The following is a 22,313-nucleotide window of genomic DNA, read 5'->3' as shown; positions in this document are numbered from 1 at the left end:
TAATTGATTTATTCCACACGAATTATGATCTACTATTTTTGTTGCTTTATCATTCAAGTGTGTCATTTCCTTCGGTGATGGAGTCTAACTCTGTTACTGTATGTGTCTCCCTCTAGGAGTTGTACTTTTTGATGTTCAATATATGCTTCGGTTTTATTCTGTTTTGTTTGATGCACTGTCTCCGCCCTAATATATTTCATAGAGGTGTTCAATATTCACAACTAATATTTGAGAATTCAGTTTCGCATCCCGCCATGGCCGGGAGAGACTCGAAGAAGGCTGCATCATCACAAAATTGTTTATCTTTTTATCAAATTGTATTTCCAACATACACATCACTGTAAGGGATGGAGACGAAAGACCTTTGATGTCTGTTACGTGTGACCAATATGGATAAGAGAGGCAATATGGAATCAAGAAATTTGGTTACTCAGACATTTGAAGAATTATATATCTAAAAGGTTGGATGATGTTGTTGCACCACTCTCTGGACGTTGGGAAATAGTGTTTGTTAGGGCATTAACCATGCTTTGTTTGTGCATTAATCTGAAGCATACACTTAATAATTGGTGTCAAGTCGGGAAGACTAGAAACCTACAATATCTTGGAAGGATTTTGGTACGGACTAAATAGTACCAAAGTGACTATTTTTGGAATTATGTTTGGAGACATCGGTTTTGAAGATTTGGTTTGTGAACAAAAAGTTCATCCTGAAGCTGCGTTCAAATCACATCAGAAGAAGATCAAATACGTAACAGATCATATAATGTGTTATTGTATAAGACTATTCTTTGGAAAGCATCGTTTAAATCTCTTATGCTGTAATTTTTTTCATTGTTGGTCAAGTATTTTTTTTCATTGTTAGCTTATGTGTCTATGTATTAGCTTGTTTCCAAGTAATTATGTAATGTTTCTTGTTATCACAATTTGAAATTACTCGAAAAAGTAAGTAATAAACCAGATTTAAGACTTTAATAACATTAAGATTTTTTCTATGAATTAAAACAAAATTACATAGGTTCTATGGAAAAATCTGATTTTAAAGCGAACAAAATATGGAGCGGATTGGTTCAACGACTCTACCTGAAAGTTTGGTTTCGTCGCAGAAGAGAAAAAGGTTGTGTGTGACAACGTCACCACCATCTCTCCTAATTTTCTGAACCCAAGATACCTTTCCTTTTTCATCAAATCAAAGACCTACAACAATATACCTTTTTTTGTCGGGACAAAACAAGTATTTTTATATCGTATAGGAAAGTGGTATTTTTACTATTTAGATAAACATCTTTCTGGTTCAAAAAAAAAGATAAACATCTTTCTTTCATATCAAACTTTTTATAAAAACACTTAATTTAGAATATGTATTTTTTAAAATAATATTTTATATATTTTTGGTTTATGTGATACACAATGAAGAATGAATGGTAAATTAGAGTTTCACTTAAATTTTATTTTCTGAGTCCATTATTTAATACTCTGATATTTAATACTAATAAATGGAAGGAATATAATCAATTACTTAAAAAAATCATGATATAATTAACAACTTCACCAATTACGCCTTCTAGATACAAGTTAAATAAAAATGATATTTAAAATCATAAAACTCATTTAAACGCGCTTTATTTAAACTATTGCTTACCATAAATTACAGCTGGCTCATAAATACCTTTACATCTTTCCCCAGATTTATATTAACTATTTTCCTTAACATCCATAACTCTCACAAGTATTTTTTTTTTCAAATTTAACATCCATAACCAATCACTATTTTGTGCTAAGGAAAAACTTACTTGTGGGTAATTGCATACGTATTACTGATAGTAACGTATCTACCAATTACGCTGTTTAATTAATTCTAAATGTTAAAAATAGTTGTAAATTAAAGTTAATTAAATTATAGTTGAAGAGAGAGATACATAGGAAGAAGAAGCAGACCCGAAAGTACCTGCACTGGTTCAGATTTGCTATCTTTTGATAGAAAAAAAAATCCAAAACCGAGTGAAATTTTTCTCCGATTTTTGTTTTTGCTCAATTTTTCTAAGTCTCCTGAGAAAACAAAGAGAAGAAAAAGACAGCAAACTGATAGAGAGAGAAAGCTGCATTTTTTTTTAAATATGTATGCTTTGTGCTCATCCTTCTTGATCTAACATTGCCGACAATTTCTAGGCGAATAATCAAAGCTTCTTACATTTGGGTTTGTCTTCTGATTCTCTACTTCTCTTACAAATCTCCACCTGTCTGAAATTTTTTTTCTGTGTTTCTGGGTTTTCCATTGTGCTTGACTTGTCATCTAGTTTATGGATCTTTTATCTCTAATCTTTTTTTTACAGCTGTCAATTTTTTTTTGCGTGTTCTTTCATTCTCCTGCTTAATAGTTTATCTATCTGAATTTAAGAATCAAATTGAGATTTCAAAAACTCTTATAATTTCTTTTTTTTTTCTTCTCTTCTGTTTCTTTGGTAATTTTTTTTACTCTCTGGGCTTTGTAAATTCATCATCTTTCATAGAAAGTATATTTTTTTGTTGTTGAACTTAGATTCTTTTGATTTGTTTTCCCTATAGAGGTAAAATTTTATAAATATTTTTACACAAAAAATATATGTACGAAATTCGAGCTAATTCCGTATATAGCTTTATCTTTGGTGCTTGTGTCCTTTTAGACTTTCTCTGCCTTTTCCAAAAATATCAAAACTTTGGAAAAAATCTTATAATGGGTTTTGTTCATATATGCACAGGGTAAATTCAAAACCAACATGAAGCAGTAACCTATAATTCTTGAGGAACTGGATCCTGTTTAAAGATCATCTTGTTCTCTTGAGTAAAAAAGAGTAACAATGGCTCGAGGTAGAATACGATCAAAGCTGAGACTAAGCCATCTCTATACATTCGGATGTCTTAAACCAAGTACACTCGAAGGTGATGACCCTCCACACCCGCTCCACGGTCCAGGCTTCAGCCGTACAGTGTTCTGCAACCAGCCTCACATGCACAAGAAGAAGCCTCTGAGATACCGTTCCAACTACGTCTCCACCACTAGATACAACCTCATAACATTCTTCCCAAAGTCCTTATACGAGCAGTTCCACCGCGCTGCAAACCTCTACTTCTTGGTAGCAGCCATCCTCTCCGTCTTCCCTCTCTCCCCTTTCAACAAATGGAGCATGATCGCCCCTTTGGTCTTCGTCGTGGGACTTAGTATGATGAAAGAGGCTCTAGAAGACTGGCGTAGGTTCATGCAGGACGTCAAGATCAACGCTAGAAAGACGTGTGTTCATAAAACTGATGGTGTATTTCGTTCTAGGAAGTGGAAGAAGGTCAGCGTTGGGGATGTTGTGAGAGTGGAGAAGGACGAGTTCTTCCCTGCTGATCTGCTTCTCTTGTCGAGTAGCTACGAGGATGGGATCTGCTACGTGGAGACTATGAACTTGGACGGTGAGACTAACTTGAAAGTGAAGAGATCTTTGGAAGTGACGATGACGTTAGATGATGAAGAGTCTTTCAAGAACTTCATGGGGACGATAAGATGCGAAGATCCTAACCCGAGTCTCTACACGTTCGTTGGGAATCTTGAGTATAAGCGTCAAACGTTTCCTCTTGATCCGAGTCAGATTCTGTTACGAGACTCGAAGCTAAGGAACACAGCTTATATCTACGGAGTTGTGGTGTTCACAGGGCACGACACTAAGGTTATGCAGAACTCAACAAAGTCACCTTCTAAAAGAAGCAGGATCGAGAGAACAATGGACTACATCATCTACACGCTTCTCGTCCTACTCATCTTGATCTCATGCATCAGCTCATCAGGCTTTGCTTGGGAGACAGAGTTCCACATGCCGAAGATGTGGTACTTGAGACCAGACGCGCCTGAGGATCTAACTAACCCTATAAGTCCTGTCTACGCTGGTGTTGTTCATCTCATAACCGCTCTATTGCTTTACGGTTACTTGATTCCAATCTCTCTTTACGTCTCCATAGAGGTTGTCAAAGTCTGGCAAGCGAGTTTCATCAACCAGGACTTGCGCATGTACGATGACGAGAGCGGCGTCCCTGCGCAGGCACGGACGTCGAATCTCAACGAGGAGCTTGGTCAGGTTCATACCATCCTCTCTGACAAGACGGGGACGTTGACATGTAACCAGATGGACTTCTTGAAATGCTCCATCGCTGGGACTTCCTATGGTGTGCGTTCTAGTGAAGTGGAGCTCGCTGCTGCTAAGCAGATGGCTGTTGATCTTGAAGAGCATGGAGAGATATCAAGCGCTAATACTCCTCAGTCTCAGACCAAAGTGTATGGCACTTGGGACAGCAGCTGCACGCATGAGATTGAGATTGAAAGTGGTAATAATAACAATCCTAGAGTTCCTATAAAGGGATTTGGGTTTGAGGATGACAGACTCATGAATGGAAACTGGTTGAGAGAGTCACAACCAAATGATATCTTGCAGTTCTTCCGCGTGTTAGCTATTTGCCACACAGCTATTCCTGAGCTGGAGGAGGAGACTGGTAAGTACACTTATGAAGCAGAGTCACCTGATGAGGCTTCTTTTCTTGCTGCTGCTAGAGAGTTTGGTTTTGAGTTCTGTAAGAGAACTCAGTCTAGTGTGTTTATCCGTGAGAGGTTCTCTTCTTCAGGGCAAATAGTAGAAAGGTGAGTGTAGTAAGATAGGCTTTTTTGATTATAGTCTTTAATTCTCTACTAAGTAGCATACACAATGCAGGGAGTATAAGGTTCTGAACTTGTTGGACTTCACAAGCAAAAGAAAGAGAATGTCAGTAGTTGTAAGGGATGAGGAAGGGCAGCTTCTTCTACTATGCAAAGGAGCTGACAGGTTAGTTAGCATCCAAACCAAACAACTTACAGCATCTAACAAGACATGTGTTACATAAGTTTTTTTTGTTTCCTGTATTTTGCAGCATCATCTTTGAACGGTTGGCTAAGAATGGGAAGACATACTTGGGACCGACCACTAAGCATTTAACTGAATATGGAGAAGCTGGGCTACGTACACTTGCACTTGCTTACAGAAAGCTTGATGAGGAAGAATATTCAGCTTGGAACTCTGAGTTTCAAAAGGCCAAAACTTCAATAGGTTCTGATAGAGATGAGTTGCTTGAGACAGGAGCTGATATGATTGAAAAAGATCTTATCCTTATAGGTGCTACTGCTGTGGAAGACAAACTCCAGAAAGGGGTATGTATTATTAAACAGACACACTAAGGTCATGTCTTATCTTGCATATCTAAACTCAGTTTCTTTCATTTGGATGTAGGTTCCTCAGTGTATAGATAAACTTGCTCAAGCTGGGCTCAAGTTATGGGTTTTAACTGGGGACAAAATGGAAACAGCCATCAACATTGGGTAAAATCTCTCATTTATCTTGAACATAAAACTAGAAATGATATATGTTATTAACAAATTACCTTTTTATGAACTGCAGATTTGCATGTAGTTTACTTAGGCAAGGCATGAGACAGATCTGCATAACATCAATAAATCAAGATGGAGGATCTCAAGATTCCAAGAGGGTATACTAAAACATTCAATGACAAGTCCCTTCAGCTACAGTTTTGAAGCTAACTTTGTATATGTAATGTTTGATGTGTCAGGCTGTGAAAGAGAACATTTTGAACCAACTCACTAAAGCTGTGCAAATGGTGAAGCTAGAGAAGGATCCACATGCTGCGTTTGCTTTGATTATAGATGGGAAAACTCTAACTTATACATTGGAGGATGATATGAAGTATCAGTTCTTGGCTTTGGCAGTTGATTGTGCATCAGTCATTTGCTGCCGCGTGTCTCCCAAGCAAAAGGCTTTGGTAACAAGGCTGGTTAAAGAGGGAACTGGCAAAACCACATTGGCGATAGGTGATGGTGCAAATGATGTTGGGATGATTCAAGAAGCTGACATTGGTGTAGGGATTAGTGGAGTTGAAGGCATGCAGGCTGTTATGGCTAGTGACTTTTCGATTGCGCAGTTTCGGTTTTTGGAACGGTTACTTGTCGTCCATGGACACTGGTGCTACAAAAGAATAGCTCAAATGGTAATAAGTAGCTCTTGTGGGGGTTTTGATTACCTTTTTATTTGTAGTTTTGTTTCTAACATTGTGTTGTTTCTACATCCAGATATGCTACTTCTTCTACAAGAACATAGCATTTGGTCTCACTCTCTTCTACTTTGAGGCTTTCACCGGCTTTTCCGGACAGTCAGTGTACAATGACTACTACTTGTTGCTCTTCAATGTTGTCCTTACCTCATTGCCAGTGATTGCCCTTGGAGTCTTTGAACAAGATGTTTCCTCCGAGATCTGCTTACAAGTAAGCTTTAATAATCACCCTTCAAGAAGTTGAATCTCTGCTGATGACCTTTTCTTGCTTGTGCTTGTGTAGTTCCCAGCTTTATACCAACAAGGAACAAAGAACCTCTTCTTTGATTGGTCAAGAATCCTTGGATGGATGTGCAACGGCGTCTACTCATCGCTTGTCATATTCTTCCTCAACATAGGAATCATTTACTCTCAATCTTTCAGAGCAGGTGGGCAAACAGCTGACATGGACGCTGTTGGCACAACCATGTTCACTTGCATTATATGGGCAGTCAATGTTCAAATAGCACTAACCATGTCCCACTTCACTTGGATCCAACACGTTTTGATATGGGGAAGCATCGCTTTCTGGTATCTCTTTGTAGCACTCTATGGGATGATGCCATCAAGCCTCTCTGGAAACGTTTACAGGATTCTTGATGAGATTCTTGCTCCTGCGCCTATCTACTGGATGGCTACTTTGCTGGTCACGGTAACTGCAGTTATTCCTTACGTTACTCACATAGCTTACCAGAGGTTCTTGAATCCAATGGATCATCATATCATACAAGAGATCAAGTACTACAAGAGAGATGTGGAGGATGCTAGATTGTGGACCAGAGAGCGTACAAAGGCACGAGAGAAGACCAAGATCGGGTTTACGGCTAGAGTTGATGCGAAAATCAGACATCTAAGGTCGAAACTGAGTAAGAAGCAGTCAAATCTCTCTCATTGTTCAGCTCAAGATGCAATGTCACCTAGATCATTGTAGCATGTATAGGGTTTGGTTACTGGAAAGGTCTCAATTCTCTGATGCGTCAAGACTTTGGAGATGGTTCTTGATGCTGTTTTTGTGGAGAGGTTATAGGAGTGAGATCGATGTAAAGAGTAGTAGCTGATTTTTTTTTTTTAAGTGTTGGGTTCTCATTTTTCAACGTGCTTTGTTTCTTTTGTACAAAACTTAGGTTTTGTGGATACTTACTTAGGACACAGATTGCTAAAACCTAATTTTATATTGCATATCTACAGTTTTTTTTTATCAGGCTAAGTAGCTGATGTTACTTAGGACACTTACTTTGTGTCTAAGTAGCTTTACTTAGGATACTTCCTTTGTGTCTGATGTTACTGAGGACAATTCCTTTGTGTCTAAGTAGTTTATCAACCTAATTTTATCAGCCTAAGTAGCTATGTTACTCATGGCCGGTTCAATAGTGTCATGACCCGGAAAAAAAAAATTAATTTCCAAACCATTATTGTTCTTTAAAAAATCTGATAGATATATGTTTTTTTTCAAAATACCAGAAGTATTTTTAAAAATAAATTTATGAAAATAAAAAAAATACTTTCATATAAAAAAATTTTTGGGCCCTTTTTCTTATTTTTAATATAAAAATACATGTATTTTTTTTTAAAAAAATCGGATCCTTATCTATTAAGAAATAGGGGGACAACGGATTGACCCGGGACGGTCGCACCGCTCGCCCCCTATCTAAGCCGGCCCTGATGTTACTCTTCTTCTGTTCCTCTCTTCGGAATAATTTTATTTTGCATATATACAATTATTATTTTCATAACATAATTTATAATAAAATTGTTGCTTTATTAATAAAATCTCGATATTCAAATTGATATCTAATTTTTAGTATACAAAAACTGAATTCAAACTCAAATACAGTTCTCAAAAATATTCAAAATATATTTAAAATATTAGTTATAATAATTTGATAGTAATCCAAATTACAACTTTTTACTCAAATATATTAGGGTGAATATTACTTGTACTTTTCAAGTAATTAAAATATTTCAACTATTTTTGATACAATCGAATATTAAAAACGAAATCCAAACCAAAACTAAAAGTTTATATTCTATCAATGATACCAAACCTATTCAAGTTATTACCAAAATTATATAAATCTGATGGATACTAGAATTTCTTTTGGTTAATTTTGGGTTAACAACCCGAATGGGTGTAAATTACAAACTTGGATAATGATTGAATCGCGTACGAATTCACTTTCTTTAAAAGTTGTTTCGATCTTATTTTAAGCTAAGAAGATACAAGAATAACAAATAAAATTTAAGTGTTTTTTTTCAAAAATATTTGACGATATTTTAACAATAAATCACTCAATATTTCTAACAATTAGTTTCCGATATTTTACTCTTTTAAGTTATTACTAGATTCTTTCTCCGCGCGATGCGCGGAAAAGTGTGTGGATAGTCGATTTTAATAATAATAACTTCTAATGTTTTTGTTTGGATTCAAGGAAATGTATCTCCAAAACTAACAAAATTTAAGTTTATCTGTTTTTTTATTTTCCCTTTATATTAAACAATTAAAATGTATGTTAAAGAAAATATTCACAAAACTTCAAACGAAATATTTTTTTATATTCATAGCGATTTCATAAAAATGAAATTTCAGAAAATAATCTTGGTATTAAAGTATAGAATTAGTCTTCTTTTTTAGAATATAGCAGTTATGGTTAATGCAATTTCGTACCTATCATTACATTAATTTTTATAATGAAAATCAAACTTTGCAATGAACACAATAAATTAAAATATAAAAATATTACAAAAAAAAATGAGATTATCAAATAATATTAAATGTATTACCAAACTATTACAATTAAGTATCATTGTTATGTTTATTTATATAAATTTGAATCGATCAACATTTTATATTGGGTCTGGCCAGAGATTTAGCTGAGTGTTGGATTATTATGGTTTATATTGTTGTGATTTGTAAATGGGTCAGCCCATGTCCATAATATGTTTTAGAATTAGGAAAACAGATATTTGTATATTATATTGTGTATGTAAAGAGTATTATTATGTTGGAAAAAAAAGAGTATTATTAAATTGAATGACTACATAAAATATTGTGTTTGAACTTGAATTTACAGTGTATATTTTTTTTTTTTGTATTTAGGCAGTTTTAATAAATAGATCATTTACTGTAGTTGGTGTTATATTAAATCAAAATTAGTTGGGTTAAGTCAATGAAAAGAACATTATTAGAGGAACAGAACAGCATGTGAAAGACGCCTCAATTTAAAACCTATCGTACAGATTTTGATTAGCAAGAAATTTAAAATTTAAAATTTAAAATTATGATCATGAGCTTTAGTTCATTAACTTGTTGATATGGTATTAGCCCTTTGTAGGGCTTTGGTGCATGTTCAGATATAGTATATATCAAACATTTTATGTTTTGTAAGATGAGTATCGAAACAAATATAGCAAAATCAAACTTAAAAAGAAAGCAATAACATAAGTTAACCAAAAAGAGTTTTCAAGAAAGACATTCAATTGTTGCAAATATGAAGTTTGAAATTGAAAAGGAAAAACGCATAAACGTCTAGTAACCATAAGCACCACCACTTAAAACATCTTAGCCACATTTGGCTCGTTTAGGATCATCTGCTTCATCATTTTCAGCAGCTCTTTTCACCTTTTCGCCCTTAGAGTCCATGGAAGGATCATCCTCAGCACCTCCATCATCCAAAGTTTTCTGGGCGACTGGGATAATCGCATCTTCATCCAGCTCGCCTTCAAGTTCTGGATCGTCTGAAGGGAGCATCTTTGTCACAGTCAAAGATTGGGTCTTGCCAGTCAAATTGTGAGTTGAGACCTTCACAATGAACTTGCGAGTCTGTCCTATGGTATCAGACACAGCTTGAGGCACTGGAACTATGAGCTTGAGGCACTGGAACTATGTAATCATCTCTTACACTCTCATTGGCCTAACATACATTCAAACAATTGTCACTACACATTTCTAACTATATTGAAAGAATACAGTTAAAAAAGAATAAAGATGGCGGTTTGTAATTACCTCAAAATAGCTTTCAACCAATTCAGAAGCTTTCTTTCCAGTCAACTCGTGACCAGCATCACCAAGGAGAAAAAAAAACGCCTGGTCACTCTTATCGTACACAGAGATCTTGGCCAGAAACCTGTGCCGTGAGCAGATTAATAATGAATCCTTTAAAAGAATGAGTATAGGCAAATTTGGTTCACTTACTGTGGAACACCAACAATATCACTCTTCCCACACTTCTTACACATAAGGGTGGTAGGCCCTTTGGTTGCCTTAGTGTGGCACACACCGCAGCCTATGTAATACCAGCTTAAACCGTGCACAACATCAGCAACGGTTGCTATGCACTCAAACCAAGCAACCTGCAAAAAAGTTTTAAAATTAAGTGAGAAACAGAGACTATCATATTAATGTGTTAACCATTGGTAATAAACTACCTTGGCAGCTGCTTGCTTCATATAAGAAAAGAGTTCGCCTATGGTCACTGTCTCAGTCTTAGTGACAACGTCTGCATCAACTCTGTTGGCGACATCTGAGTTTGAGACCAACCTGAGACAATGTCAAAGCATAAATACCATACTGGAAAACAATGAATATATGTTAAACATTATGCTTACCAAGTGAGATAATCTCGGGTTGCTTGGACATCACTGTCCATGAATACTCGTGTTGAGGCCATGGAAGATAGAGATAGGGCACCTATACCAGTTCAAATGATGTAATACAGATCAAAAATCTTAATAAATTAAGTTGAAGACTATGCACATCTATAATTTATGATACCCAGAACCTATCGAGTTACTCAACACCTAATGCTACACAGACTTTACAAACGCTCAAAGCTGTTAAACTACAAATCCAATCGGCTGCAGTTCTATTCATCAAAGCTAGACTGCACAGATAAGAATCACTACCATCCTATGTATTTTCTTTAACAATAAAAAAAATAATATACAAACCTCCAAAACGTTTCGGGTTTAGCGTGGTGACTAAAATAACTTTTGCAGTTCCTCCAGATGCTTTAAATTTTTCACTGAAATCGAAAGCAGCTTTGTCCCACAGGTATAGCTTCATAACGGGGCCTCTACAACATCCAAAACACGCGTGGTAAGGGAAAAAATATATGAAAATGGAAGAAGATATGTATTAGCTTACTCATGTGTTTGAACATGAAGCAAAACGCGGCGAGTTGAAGCTATCTCAGATTCATCTAGCACGAGACTGTCATTGAGAACCTGCCCATTCACAAGCTTGATGTGGCCAACATAATCTACAAAAGACATCATGCAAAGTCAATACTTTATATACTATATTCGCAGCAATGAAACCTATATATATAAGATTGGACAAACCTAAAAAGAAACTAACCTCATCATATACAGATGATGATGAGTTGGAATGATTGTGAGAACTTACCATAGAGATCTCCTTTCAAGTCGCAGGCAGCATCGAATTCTTCATATCCATGGAACCGAAAACGGTCATCAGGGAAACAGACCGGACTGTTCTCCAGAACAGAGAGAGCGGATGCTGATGAGAAGGTGATAACGACACCTGGCTCAGCTACTCGGTACAGAGTTTTATTTCTAGACCCGAAAAAATTATTGAGTCTGTAAATGCCACCCGCCATCATGTGTGGCAAGTAGGTTTCAATCCTTGCAGATGGGATGAAGCCCTGTATAACAGTGCCCTGTTAACAACATGAAAGAGTTATTTTAGAAAAGAAAGTCACGAATTATTTGAAAGGTGAACAAAAATATTAAAGATACTCAACATGCAATATGAATTCAGTAAGTTCAAAAACGTTTCTGTTGATATAAATAACGATCTAAAAACGTAGAGCAAATCACACAAGCGAGACAGTAAAAAGAATTAGCTTACGTGATTAAACTATCAAGCACGAACATTCATTCTTAAAAAAAAAGTGCATCAATATATATTTGATTCTAAAAAATATCAACTTGGAATAGACAGATAAGTTTGAAGCTAAAATGATATCTTAGCTTGTAGTTTAAACAATTTATTAACTTATATCATAAAAAATATCTCGGTTTATACCTCTTCGTCGATGAGTAGCATCTCGAGACCGAAAAGAAGCTTCGTCAGAACATTTCGAGCTTCCCAAAAGTGGATCAATCGAAACCTCACCTCGCCTTCATGAGGACCGAATTGCACATCTTTGAAGAACATCACTTCCCTAACGTTGGCGGAGACAATAGCTTTACCCCTAACATCAGAGGAGACAGCGGCTTTGCCCCTAACGCCGGAGGATACAACTGTCTTCGCCCTTTCAACTATCGGACCTGCATAATATGTATGATCGTTATCATTGTCTGAGAAAGCACAAAGCCTCAGATATTATAATAAGATAACGAAATACACGGGTCTTCTTACCATTAGGTTTCTTCGAGTTAGATACGCCGGTGGGGACACCGGAAGAGCCACCCGTCACGCCGTTGGGTTTGTTCAGACCGGGGGAAGAGACAGACGCATCGCCTTTGGATTTTTTTGAATGGGGAACGCCGATCGAGAGGCCCGAAGAGCCACCGTGTTTGCCGATGGACTTGTTCGTTCCGGGAAAGGAGTCAGCCCCAACGCCTCTTTGTTTCTTCGAAATCAGATCACCGGACAATGTCAATTTTCCGTTCGAACTCATCGCGATAATCAAGTTTGATCGAAATAAAACTCGGAATAAGAGTTTTATAAATGAATTAAGAAAACGAAAGGATGAGAGAATCCATAAATCAGATTAAATGGAGAAATGAAGTGGGGAACGTATTGATTGATCAGATCGTGAAACGGAAACGAAGGGAGGTAAAGCAAAGGGTCTCACGATTTGATCGAGCAAAACAGGATCTGGAGAAAAAAGAAAGCAAAACGGGATCTGGAGAAAAAGAAAAGGAAACGTCGTGACTCTCGTCTCTCAGATCACGCATGAGAAGAAGACAACGCAATAGAGATGGGCTTACTGGGCCAACAAATTAACATTCTTTCATTGGAAAAAAATCGAGGCCCAGCAACAAACACCCTAGATGACGTGTCAAAAACAGAACTCCTGATTGGTGGATTATTTTGTCATACGTGGACAGTCTTCCTGATCAGTTTATTCTCCTTTTATTACTTGTGTGATTTGTCAATATCCCATATATAGAATGTTAAAGGTTATAATGGATAAAACCAACAATTGCAATAGTTAGTCAAAAGTTATGAGTGAACACCAATAATTACAATGGTTGGTCAAAAATCACAATAGTTCTTTACCAAAAGTTTTAATCATAAACAGTTGCAATAATTATCACTAAAAAATGCAATAGTATATTACAAATAGTTACAATCACAAATAATTATAATCACGAGTAATTCTTCATCTAAATATCCGAAATGTTTCACTTGAACGGTAGCAAAAAAAAATCATTTAAATTTCCAACAATTTCTAAAACTGAAATAGCCAATTAGAACCCGATCTGATAACCATCCAAATTCATAACCCAATGATTAGGTAATGAAAATCATCAAGTTGTTTGCGTGTTTGTTACTTTACAGTGATGTATGTGGTGGTTAATCAAATTTGAGTGCTGAGAGGTGGTTGGCTATTATGGGCCGATATGGACCAGTAGTACGGCCCATTAAAAGTATCCAACAACTCCACAATAATAATAAGAAAATAAAAATTATTAATAGTAGCATTTTGTCTATGTTCTTTACCAAATCTCTGCGTCCATCCAATCCCTTACCTTTCTTGGGATTATTTATATTCGCCGCGTGGTAGAGAGATGTCGCCGACGCTCTTTCGCCGGAAGTCAATCGGAATCCACCGCTACTCCTATCTTCAATCCGCTTGATTCATACGCCTCAAGTACTCTGCTCCAGTAGTAGCTAGTAGTATAGAGGTAGTTCTAGGGTTTCGATTCGATGGAGCCGCGAGTCGGAAACAAGTTTCGGCTGGGGAGGAAGATCGGAAGTGGATCATTCGGAGAGATCTATCTTGGTAATCCCCTTAACTATACTTGCTTGTTTGAATCGAATTATACTGAAGGAGTATGGTGTTGTGTAGGTACTGATATACAGACTAATGAAGAAGTTGCCATTAAACTCGTAAGTATTCGATCATTCGAGTAGAGAGAGCCTAGTTGTTTTGGGGGAATGTGAATCTGAGGTCTTCGCTTGCTTATTGATAAGTACTACTTACTTGCGGGCATATATATCGTGTCGATTTATAAAGAACTGAGCTTTGTGTCAATTCTTATTGTTATTGTTTGTTTTTCTTAGCTTGTAGCTTTTTCTTTTTACCATGTTGAAATATAGACAGTTCCAAGTTCTGAATGGTGTTGAAGTTCCAAGCTTTGAATGTTAAACTACGAACATTCAGTTTATAGCATGATTGAAAACTAGCTATTCAGTGTGAAATAAAGCAGTAATATGAATTACTATAGAAACATAGGAGGTATATACTGTACTTTATAGGCTAATACACTGCCTTTAGCTATAAGGCTGTTACTTCTTTTTGTTAGAACTGAGAGCTGGTACTGTATTATTGATTCTTGGGAAGATAGTTTATTTAATGCTGAATGAGCTCTTAAGAGCCCACGACAACATTACATGCAGCTGGTGGGTCCATTCTGTTGAAGGTTTTGAGATGTCTTGTTGTGTGGTCTAAAGATGGAGATTTATGAGGCTGACACCTATTATGTTAACGTTGGTTGTATGTTATAAATATACCCGTTTTGAGATGTCTTGTTTCTGTTACCCGTTTGCGCTGGTTCCGACTGCCAAATATGATATTAATCAAATCCTCATTTTTTGTTTTCATGCTTCTTGTTGTTCTGATTTTCTACACATAATCATATATCAGAGTTTGACTGCTGTGCTTGCTGTATATGTTCTGATTGGCATGCTTTTTTTCTTCTTTCAGGAAAATGTGAAAACTAAGCATCCTCAGTTACTGTATGAATCAAAATTATATAAAGTATTACAAGGAGGAAGTAAGGACCTTAGTTATGTACTTGTTTTCATTTTGCAGTATGTGCTTTCTTCTTTCTAATTCAAGTAAGGTTGCTTTCCTCTTTTTTATTTCAGCCGGCGTTCCAAACATTAAATGGTATGGTGTTGAAGGGGAATATAACGTCCTTGTGATAGACTTGTTGGGGCCTAGCCTTGAAGATCTATTCAATTTCTGTAGTAGGAAACTTTCACTAAAGACTGTACTGATGCTTGCAGATCAAATGGTAGGATCCCTTCTATTGGCTGAAAATAATTTTCCTATTTGAACAAAGGTATTGCCTAAATACTTTGGACATATTTTTTACCCTTGTCAGATCAATCGCATTGAATTGTTCATCAGAGGTCATTTCTACACCGGGACATCAAGCCTGACAACTTTCTGATGGGTCTTGGGAGGCGCGCAAATCAGGTAGTTGTTGAAAAGGGTTGTTTTAGGCTTTGTTTACTCTCCTCAATTATCTGTTAAACGAAACGCTGGCCGAGTACAGGTATACATCATCGACTTTGGTCTGGCCAAGAAGTATAGAGACTCAAATCATCAGCACATACCGTACAGGTTAGCCACAGCCCTGTGATTTTCCTTGTTGAGCCTGTGCATCTGATACTTATGTGCTCACAGTATCGGACTCGAGTTGTTGGATCATAAGAATAATGGGTTGAGCTAGTGCTAGGGATTGCTTTCGTTTTCTACTAGCCTGTGTTGTTTAACTCGAGGTTTTCAATGTTATATATCACTGTGAAAGGATGGAGTCTTCTTGTCTGCTTAAAATAGGCTGCAGTGTGGTTATTACAATATTTTCTACTGTCTGTACCTTACCTGTTTACTGTTAGTTTTTGCCCTATCTAGAAAATGGGGCGAATTTTGCTTGTTTTTTAGTATAATCATTGCTTCATTCTGGTTTTAGTGTATATAAATGTTTAGAGACAAAACAAGAGTTTTTATAGGTGTTCTTTCATTTGGAATAAGGTATTGCTGCCGTTTTAGTCGATATATAGCCTTTTACTCAGGATATTTAGCTTATTTTTTCCAGTTTTGTGAAGCTGCAATAGTATGTAAGAAAATTATTTGATGAATTGCTAGGATTAGTAACCCTTTCGATGATTGCAGTATATGATATATCATCTTAGCAATTCTAATCCTAATATCTTGCTTATTCCAGGGAAAACAAAAACTTAACTGGAACTGCTAGATATGCCAGCATGAACACTCACCTTGGCATTGGTATACCAGTTCATTTAACTTACTAATTATTCTGAAAATGTAATTCTGAATTGCAATGATCACTTGTATCACAGAACAAAGCCGCAGGGATGATTTGGAGTCACTTGGATTTGTTCTCATGTACTTTTTAAAAGGAAGGTGTGTATCTTCTTACCTTCCATGTTGAGATGTTGCTATTGCTTAGTTATAGTGCAGCCTTTCTCTTACTTTCCCCATCGAATGCAGTCTTCCTTGGCAAGGACTGAAAGCTGGTAATAAGAAGCAAAAGTATGAGAGGATTAGTGAAAAGAAAGTATCGACATCTATTGAGGTATAAATTATCACCCAAGGCCTGTGTTGGTGATACCTGTGATCTAACATTGATTAAATTAAATATTCTTTTTTCTTCTTTCAGTCTTTGTGCCGAGGATATCCATCTGAATTTGCTTCTTACTTCCATTATTGCCGGTCCCTGAGATTCGATGACAAGCCAGACTATGCCTACCTGAAACGGCTTTTCCGTGACCTGTTTATCCGCGAAGGTATGGTTCACTCGTCACTTTTGTTAATTCTAGTCTGGTGAATCAAATCTAACTTGAATCAGTAAAGTAACATGTTGGTTTAAATTTGCGTTCTCTACTCGTATTTTAGGCTTTCAGTTTGATTATGTATTTGATTGGACTATCTTGAAGTATCAGCAATCACAGCTTTCTACTCCTCCCCGTCCCAATGTAAGAATCATGTTGTTTTTTTCCTTTTTCGGATTTCATCTGTCTACTTAATTTCTGCTAATGCACATACCTTTGTTACAGGTCCCTGGAGTTGGGCAAAGCTCTGGCCTTCCCCCTGCTATTACTAGTGCTGAGAGGCCATCAGGTTGTTCCATCTATTTTGATTTTTGAGTAGTTTCTTCTATGTGTGGTTAAGCATTTAAACTATGATCCTCGGTTCTACAGGAATATGAGTATTAGATATGTTCTTTGATTCCACTGCAGGTGGCGAGGAAGCTAGAACTTCTTCTGGCTGGCCATCAGGAAACCCTAGGCGGATTTCTGGACAAATATTTAATTCAGGCAACTTAGCTAAACAAAAAGCACCAGTTTCAAATGATCCTGCAATCTCTAAAGATGTAATGGTGAGTACATAAAGTTGGTATCCTTTTTCTAGCTCCTGTTTTGAATAAGATGAACATAACGTTATGTGAGCCAGTTTGTATACACAAGGATTTGGCCGCTGAATTTGATTTATTTTTACCCCTACCAGTATGTAGTATCATGTTTTGCAAACATGATCTATAGGATTCTTTGTTCTTTATATAAAATAGTAACGAGTTGTTTTGCTTGTGACAGTTATCTAGCTCTAGCTTTCTCCGCGCAATTGGGTCATCAAGACGTGCTGCTGTCTCCGGTAGTCGCGAGGCTGCAGTTCCTGGAACTGATTCCGAGCCATCAAACCCTCAAATCACTGAAGCTGGAACAAGCTCCAACCCAAAGATTTATGGTGGTCGAAGCTCACCTATAGTCTCATCTGAGAACAAGAAGCTATCATCTCCATCAAGGGGAAATACTTCAGTTATGAAGAACTATGAGTCCAATCTTAAAGGGATCGAGGGTCTGCACTTTTAGCCGCTGGGTACCCACTGACCAGTGAATGATGTTTGTAAATTTAAAGACAAAAGAAAACCTTTCTTAGGCCCTCCCCAGGTTTTAGAGGGAGGGAGACTTTGCTTGTGCTTGTAAGCACTCTCAAATAACAAAAGATAAAGTAAAGACTCTGAAGAAGTGATTCCAGAGGAATACAAACTCAGAAGTGAGTCAAGGAGTCAATAGACTTGACATTTTAGTCCCCATTTGATTATTTTTCTACTCTGTTGTGTATGTCTCAGTTGGTACTGCAAAGTTAATTTGGAGTCTCGAAGGGATTTGAAGTGTAAGCGTTAATTGTACTGTTTTGTTTAAAACTGGACATGAGAGTTGCGTATGTCATGCCAAGTTGCACCCTTAGAGGACATGAGTGTTCCATGTTGCGTCATATTTCAATTCTTCATATCTATGAATGGAGTATATAGCGAATGCAATTAAATTCATCATAACTTGTATCAGCCAGCCTGAACCTCTTGTTGTTACCAGCGATCATAATATTGAGTTTGCTAAAAGTGGAATCTGAAAGATACAAGAAGCAAGAGAAGAGACTGAGAAGATTTTGTTGTAGGATCATGACAAGAGTTAAAACCGATATAAAGAAAAGACAACAGTTTTATTATGTACTTATCCTTTAGTTTACAAACAGAACAATCAGATACAACACTTGCTTGCTTGTGTCTACAGCTCTTATTATCAAGATAAACTCCTAAAATCACTCTTAATACAATCAGATATCGTACGTTGATTACTACTCTTCCCTTTTGCTGAATATCTCTCTATCAGATCACCACAAACCGTTGACAGCATTTGAACAAGTCTCCTTGAACCACTTGAAGTTCTTTCTAATAGATCCCTTCACTTTCCCTTCAAGACCATACACGTTATAAGCAGCCACTCTCTTCTTCCTCTGAATCTCTGCCTCCTTTAACCCTTTCTTCACCTTATTATTCGATTTACTGTTGGGATTGTCTCTAACTGTTGTTGGATTCTTGTGTGGACTATAAGTTGACGTGCTATAAGATCTCAACATCACTGGAAGCTGTTGGTTTGCTGGGCTTGGTGCTGCCACTGCTTCTGGTGTTCCACCATTCGTTAAGCAATGGTACTTGTAGGCTATACTGCTGCTTCTCATCTCTTCTCTGCATGACTTTGATTTCAACATCTTCACTTGCAACAACCTCAAGAAGCTGGGTCTGCTTTTAGGAAGAAAAAAAGGAGAAATGCTTTCTTCTTTTTGTGTCTTGTAATAACACTTTTGGCTTATGTAATATAGGATATATATAGAAGGGAGATCAGGTACATTATATTCAAGATGAATTATGCTTGTGTATGTCTAGAGATCAATTTAAAAAATATTATTAGAGTTTAATTATTACCAAGTGTTACAAAAAAAAAGAGTTTGATTACTACTTAGTAGAGTACCTAGTACAGTGTTTGTGTGTTTATTCTTCCTAAGAAAATTCTGTAAGATCTTCTCATCTAATGTTCACTGAATAAACACATGGCCGGTGCTTCTTCATTCATGAATTCGAGAGAATATATTGTTTTTTTACCCTTTTTTTTTTTTACATTAGCCGAAACACACATCCAAACTCGGAAACTCCACCAAATTAAATAAAACATGATTAAGAGAAATAGAAACTTGTGAGTCGCGTTAACAAGAAAGTTTTAACATAATGCCCAAAAAAACAAAACAAAACAAAAAGTCATGAGATGAGTTCTCTTCTCATTTTGCCAAAAAAAACTCTAAATAAGCTGGAAACAAAACATAGTAAAACTGCGGTAAAAAGGGTGGTAAAATTCAGCAGTTACTCGGTAAAAAAAAGAAAGAAATTACCATGCCGCCACAACAGGAGGACTCAGAGAAGATCAGCAACATTGCTTGGCAACTCTTCAACGACCACATTGTAAAACTTCTGAATATCAGACAACATCCTCTCATCGTCAGTTGTCATGAAGTTGATCGCCACTCCCTTCCTCCCAAACCTTCCACTTCTTCCAATACGGTGAAGGTAGTTCTCAGGTTGGGTAGGGAGGTCAAAGTTAATCACCAGAGACACTTGCTGAACATCAATACCACGTGCAAGGAGGTCAGTGGTTATGAGAACACGGGAAGAACCAGACCTGAACTCACGCATGATGATGTCTCTCGTGTTCTGGTCCATGTCTCCGTGCGTGGCTGAAACCGTGTGGTCACGGCTCCTCATTTTATCAGTCAACCAATCAACCTTACGCCTTGTGTTCACAAAGATGACACTCTGCGTGATGGCTAGCGTCTCGTAGAGATCACAAAGCGTCTCCAGCTTCCACTCTTCCTTGTCAACGTTGACGTAGAACTGCTTGATACCTTCAAGAGTCAGCTCGTCACGCTTCACAAGGATCCTCACCGGTTTGTTCATGAACTTCCTTGTGATCTCGAGAGCTTCAGGCGGCATCGTGGCGGAGAAGACACCGACCTGAACCTTAGAAGGAAGAAGCTGGAAGATGTCGTAAATCTGATCCTTGAAACCACGAGAGAGCATCTCATCGGCTTCATCAAGAACAAACATCTTCATGGCATCAGCGCGGAGAGATTGTCTACGCAACATGTCAAAGACACGTCCAGGTGTTCCAACGACAACGTGGACACCAGACTGGAGAATGCGTTGATCCTCACGCACACTTGTTCCACCAACACAGGCGTGAACCTTGACACCGAGGTAGTCACCAAGAGCCCTCATAACCTTTTCAATCTGCTGAGCGAGCTCTCTGGTGGGAGCCAGAACAAGAGCTTGGCATTGAACGAGAGTGTAATCAAGCTGCTGAAGAACGCCAGAGCAGAAGGTAGCGGTCTTGCCGGTTCCAGACTGAGCTTGCTGGATCACATCAAGACCCTTGCAGAATGGAATAATACCTCTCTGCTGAATAGCAGATGGCTTCTCAAAACTGGAATCAAATTACCAGTTAGATTACAGAAATTTATGACAAGCTATACTACAGAAGCTCAATGAGTTTGTGTAAGAGTGACTAGGCCTAGGAATTTCGGTTTGGTTTTCTCAGTTTTGGTTTTTCGGTCCTAGAGATATAGGATCAGTTTGGGTACTTATGAAATTTTGTTTGGTTTCTGTTATTTCGGTTTTTGATTCGGATGACAATGTTGGAACTGGCTAATACCCGATAACATATTGGGTCTAATTCGGTTTACAAACAGTATATTTAGAATATTTGATTCTTTCAAACATAATAAAATTAATATTTTAGATATATAAACTATTATTTTAAAATTTTGGGTACTCATTTCATTCTCGGTTCAGTTCCGGTTTGTTTTTTTTAGGCTCTAGACACAGGATCCTTGGGGATATTTATGAAATTGGTTTGTTTGTTTTTTCGGTTCAGCACAGTTCAGTTCCGGGTAAATGTGCTTAGGGCTAAGAGTGACATTAAGCTTTGAAGTAACTAAAAGAAAGACAGAACAAAACATATACAATGAAGGAATAAAAATTTGTACTATCTCACTAACCGTAGGCATAGATGCCTCTCAGGAGATCAGACTTGAGTTCCATTGCATCAAAGCTATCACAGACTTCATCATAAGTGGTGTAGAAAGTTTCCTCTCCTTCCTCGCCGAGTCTGCAAAACCACCATAGACCTTAGTCTTGGTTAGCTACTTAGGTTATAGAGTGATTCAAATGGTAAGTGAGAACTTACATGGCATTCATCTTAGAATCAAACTGACGAGGATCGTATTGTGTTCCTTCTGACGCCATTCCTGCCATGACTGGAGAGATATACATAAACACAAACCAAAACGACATTGTAAGAAACAAAAAAATATAGATTTCAAAAATCACACAAAGAAAACATTCAAATGTCTGAGATCCGACAACAACTGGAAAGGAAAGCAAGAATCAAATGAAACCAAAACATAACAAGTTGTCCCAATCTGCATTGTACAAAATGAAACCAAAACATAACAAGTTGTCCCAATCTGCATTGTACAAAACTAGATCTCTAACGAATCAGCATTGCGTAGGATGAAACAAATACGAATCAAAACCAGTATCAGAGATTCCAAACACACACAAAGTACAGAGAGAGACATTAAAACAAACCTGCTGTTAGCACAAAGTGGAAAAAGAGAGATCTCGAGAGAGAAGAAATGGTCAAATGAGAGACGGAAACTCCTCGGATCTGCGCCGTGGAGTTTAAGAAGAAGAAAGTAACTGCTTCTACTTTATATACCTTCCACCGTCTTCTTTTTTAGGTTTGAAAACCAAAACCAACTTTTAAATTTTATTTTATTTACTGACTTGTCCTCCAATTTCATTTTATACCTTTTTCACTCTTGTGCCTT

General features: G+C 37.1%; 4 protein-coding genes and 1 pseudogene across 4 annotated transcripts; 2 read left to right on the top strand and 3 right to left on the bottom strand.

Annotated features, from left to right (window-relative positions):
• The first annotated feature begins 1,912 nt into the window (after positions 1–1,912).
• On the top strand, positions 1,913–7,348 carry LOC106446192 (probable phospholipid-transporting ATPase 5). Its single transcript, XM_013887884.3, has 9 exons — positions 1,913–2,197; positions 2,739–4,651; positions 4,722–4,832; positions 4,918–5,194; positions 5,274–5,362; positions 5,442–5,529; positions 5,611–6,045; positions 6,128–6,319; positions 6,392–7,348. Exons 2-9 carry the CDS (start codon positions 2,838–2,840, stop codon positions 7,076–7,078), a joined length of 3,693 nt encoding a protein of 1,230 aa, XP_013743338.2. The 5' UTR covers positions 1,913–2,197; positions 2,739–2,837; the 3' UTR covers positions 7,079–7,348.
• Positions 7,349–9,706: 2,358 nt separating this feature from the next.
• On the bottom strand, positions 9,707–12,791 carry LOC125604311. Its single transcript, XM_048774732.1, has 10 exons — positions 12,530–12,791; positions 12,194–12,438; positions 11,552–11,825; positions 11,291–11,405; positions 11,095–11,219; positions 10,753–10,834; positions 10,573–10,684; positions 10,340–10,497; positions 10,151–10,271; positions 9,707–10,021 (listed from the first exon to the last, which is right to left on the bottom strand). The coding sequence occupies exons 1-10, from the start codon at positions 12,789–12,791 to the stop codon at positions 9,707–9,709; spliced, it is 1,809 nt and encodes a 602-aa protein (XP_048630689.1).
• A 1,031-nt stretch (positions 12,792–13,822) lies between these two features.
• Positions 13,823–18,174, top strand: LOC125604308 (annotated as a pseudogene).
• A 405-nt stretch (positions 18,175–18,579) lies between these two features.
• Positions 18,580–19,399, bottom strand: LOC125604310. The gene has a single exon (XM_048774731.1). The coding sequence runs from the start codon at positions 19,140–19,142 to the stop codon at positions 18,765–18,767; it is 378 nt and encodes a 125-aa protein (XP_048630688.1). The 5' UTR covers positions 19,143–19,399; the 3' UTR covers positions 18,580–18,764.
• A 191-nt stretch (positions 19,400–19,590) lies between these two features.
• LOC125604309 (eukaryotic initiation factor 4A-3-like) lies at positions 19,591–22,159 on the bottom strand. The gene is made up of 4 exons (XM_048774730.1): positions 22,072–22,159; positions 21,668–21,737; positions 21,479–21,589; positions 19,591–20,905 (listed from the first exon to the last, which is right to left on the bottom strand). The coding sequence occupies exons 2-4, from the start codon at positions 21,733–21,735 to the stop codon at positions 19,840–19,842; spliced, it is 1,245 nt and encodes a 414-aa protein (XP_048630687.1). The 5' UTR covers positions 21,736–21,737; positions 22,072–22,159; the 3' UTR covers positions 19,591–19,839.
• Positions 22,160–22,313: the final 154 nt, after the last annotated feature.

This window comes from Brassica napus, unplaced genomic scaffold (assembly GCF_020379485.1).
Source record: "Brassica napus cultivar Da-Ae unplaced genomic scaffold, Da-Ae ScsIHWf_51;HRSCAF=91, whole genome shotgun sequence".
In the NCBI taxonomy this organism is placed as follows: Eukaryota; Viridiplantae; Streptophyta; class Magnoliopsida; order Brassicales; family Brassicaceae; genus Brassica; species Brassica napus.
The sequence above is the reverse complement of the archived record's forward strand: the minus strand, read 5'-3'. Positions and strand labels throughout refer to the sequence as shown.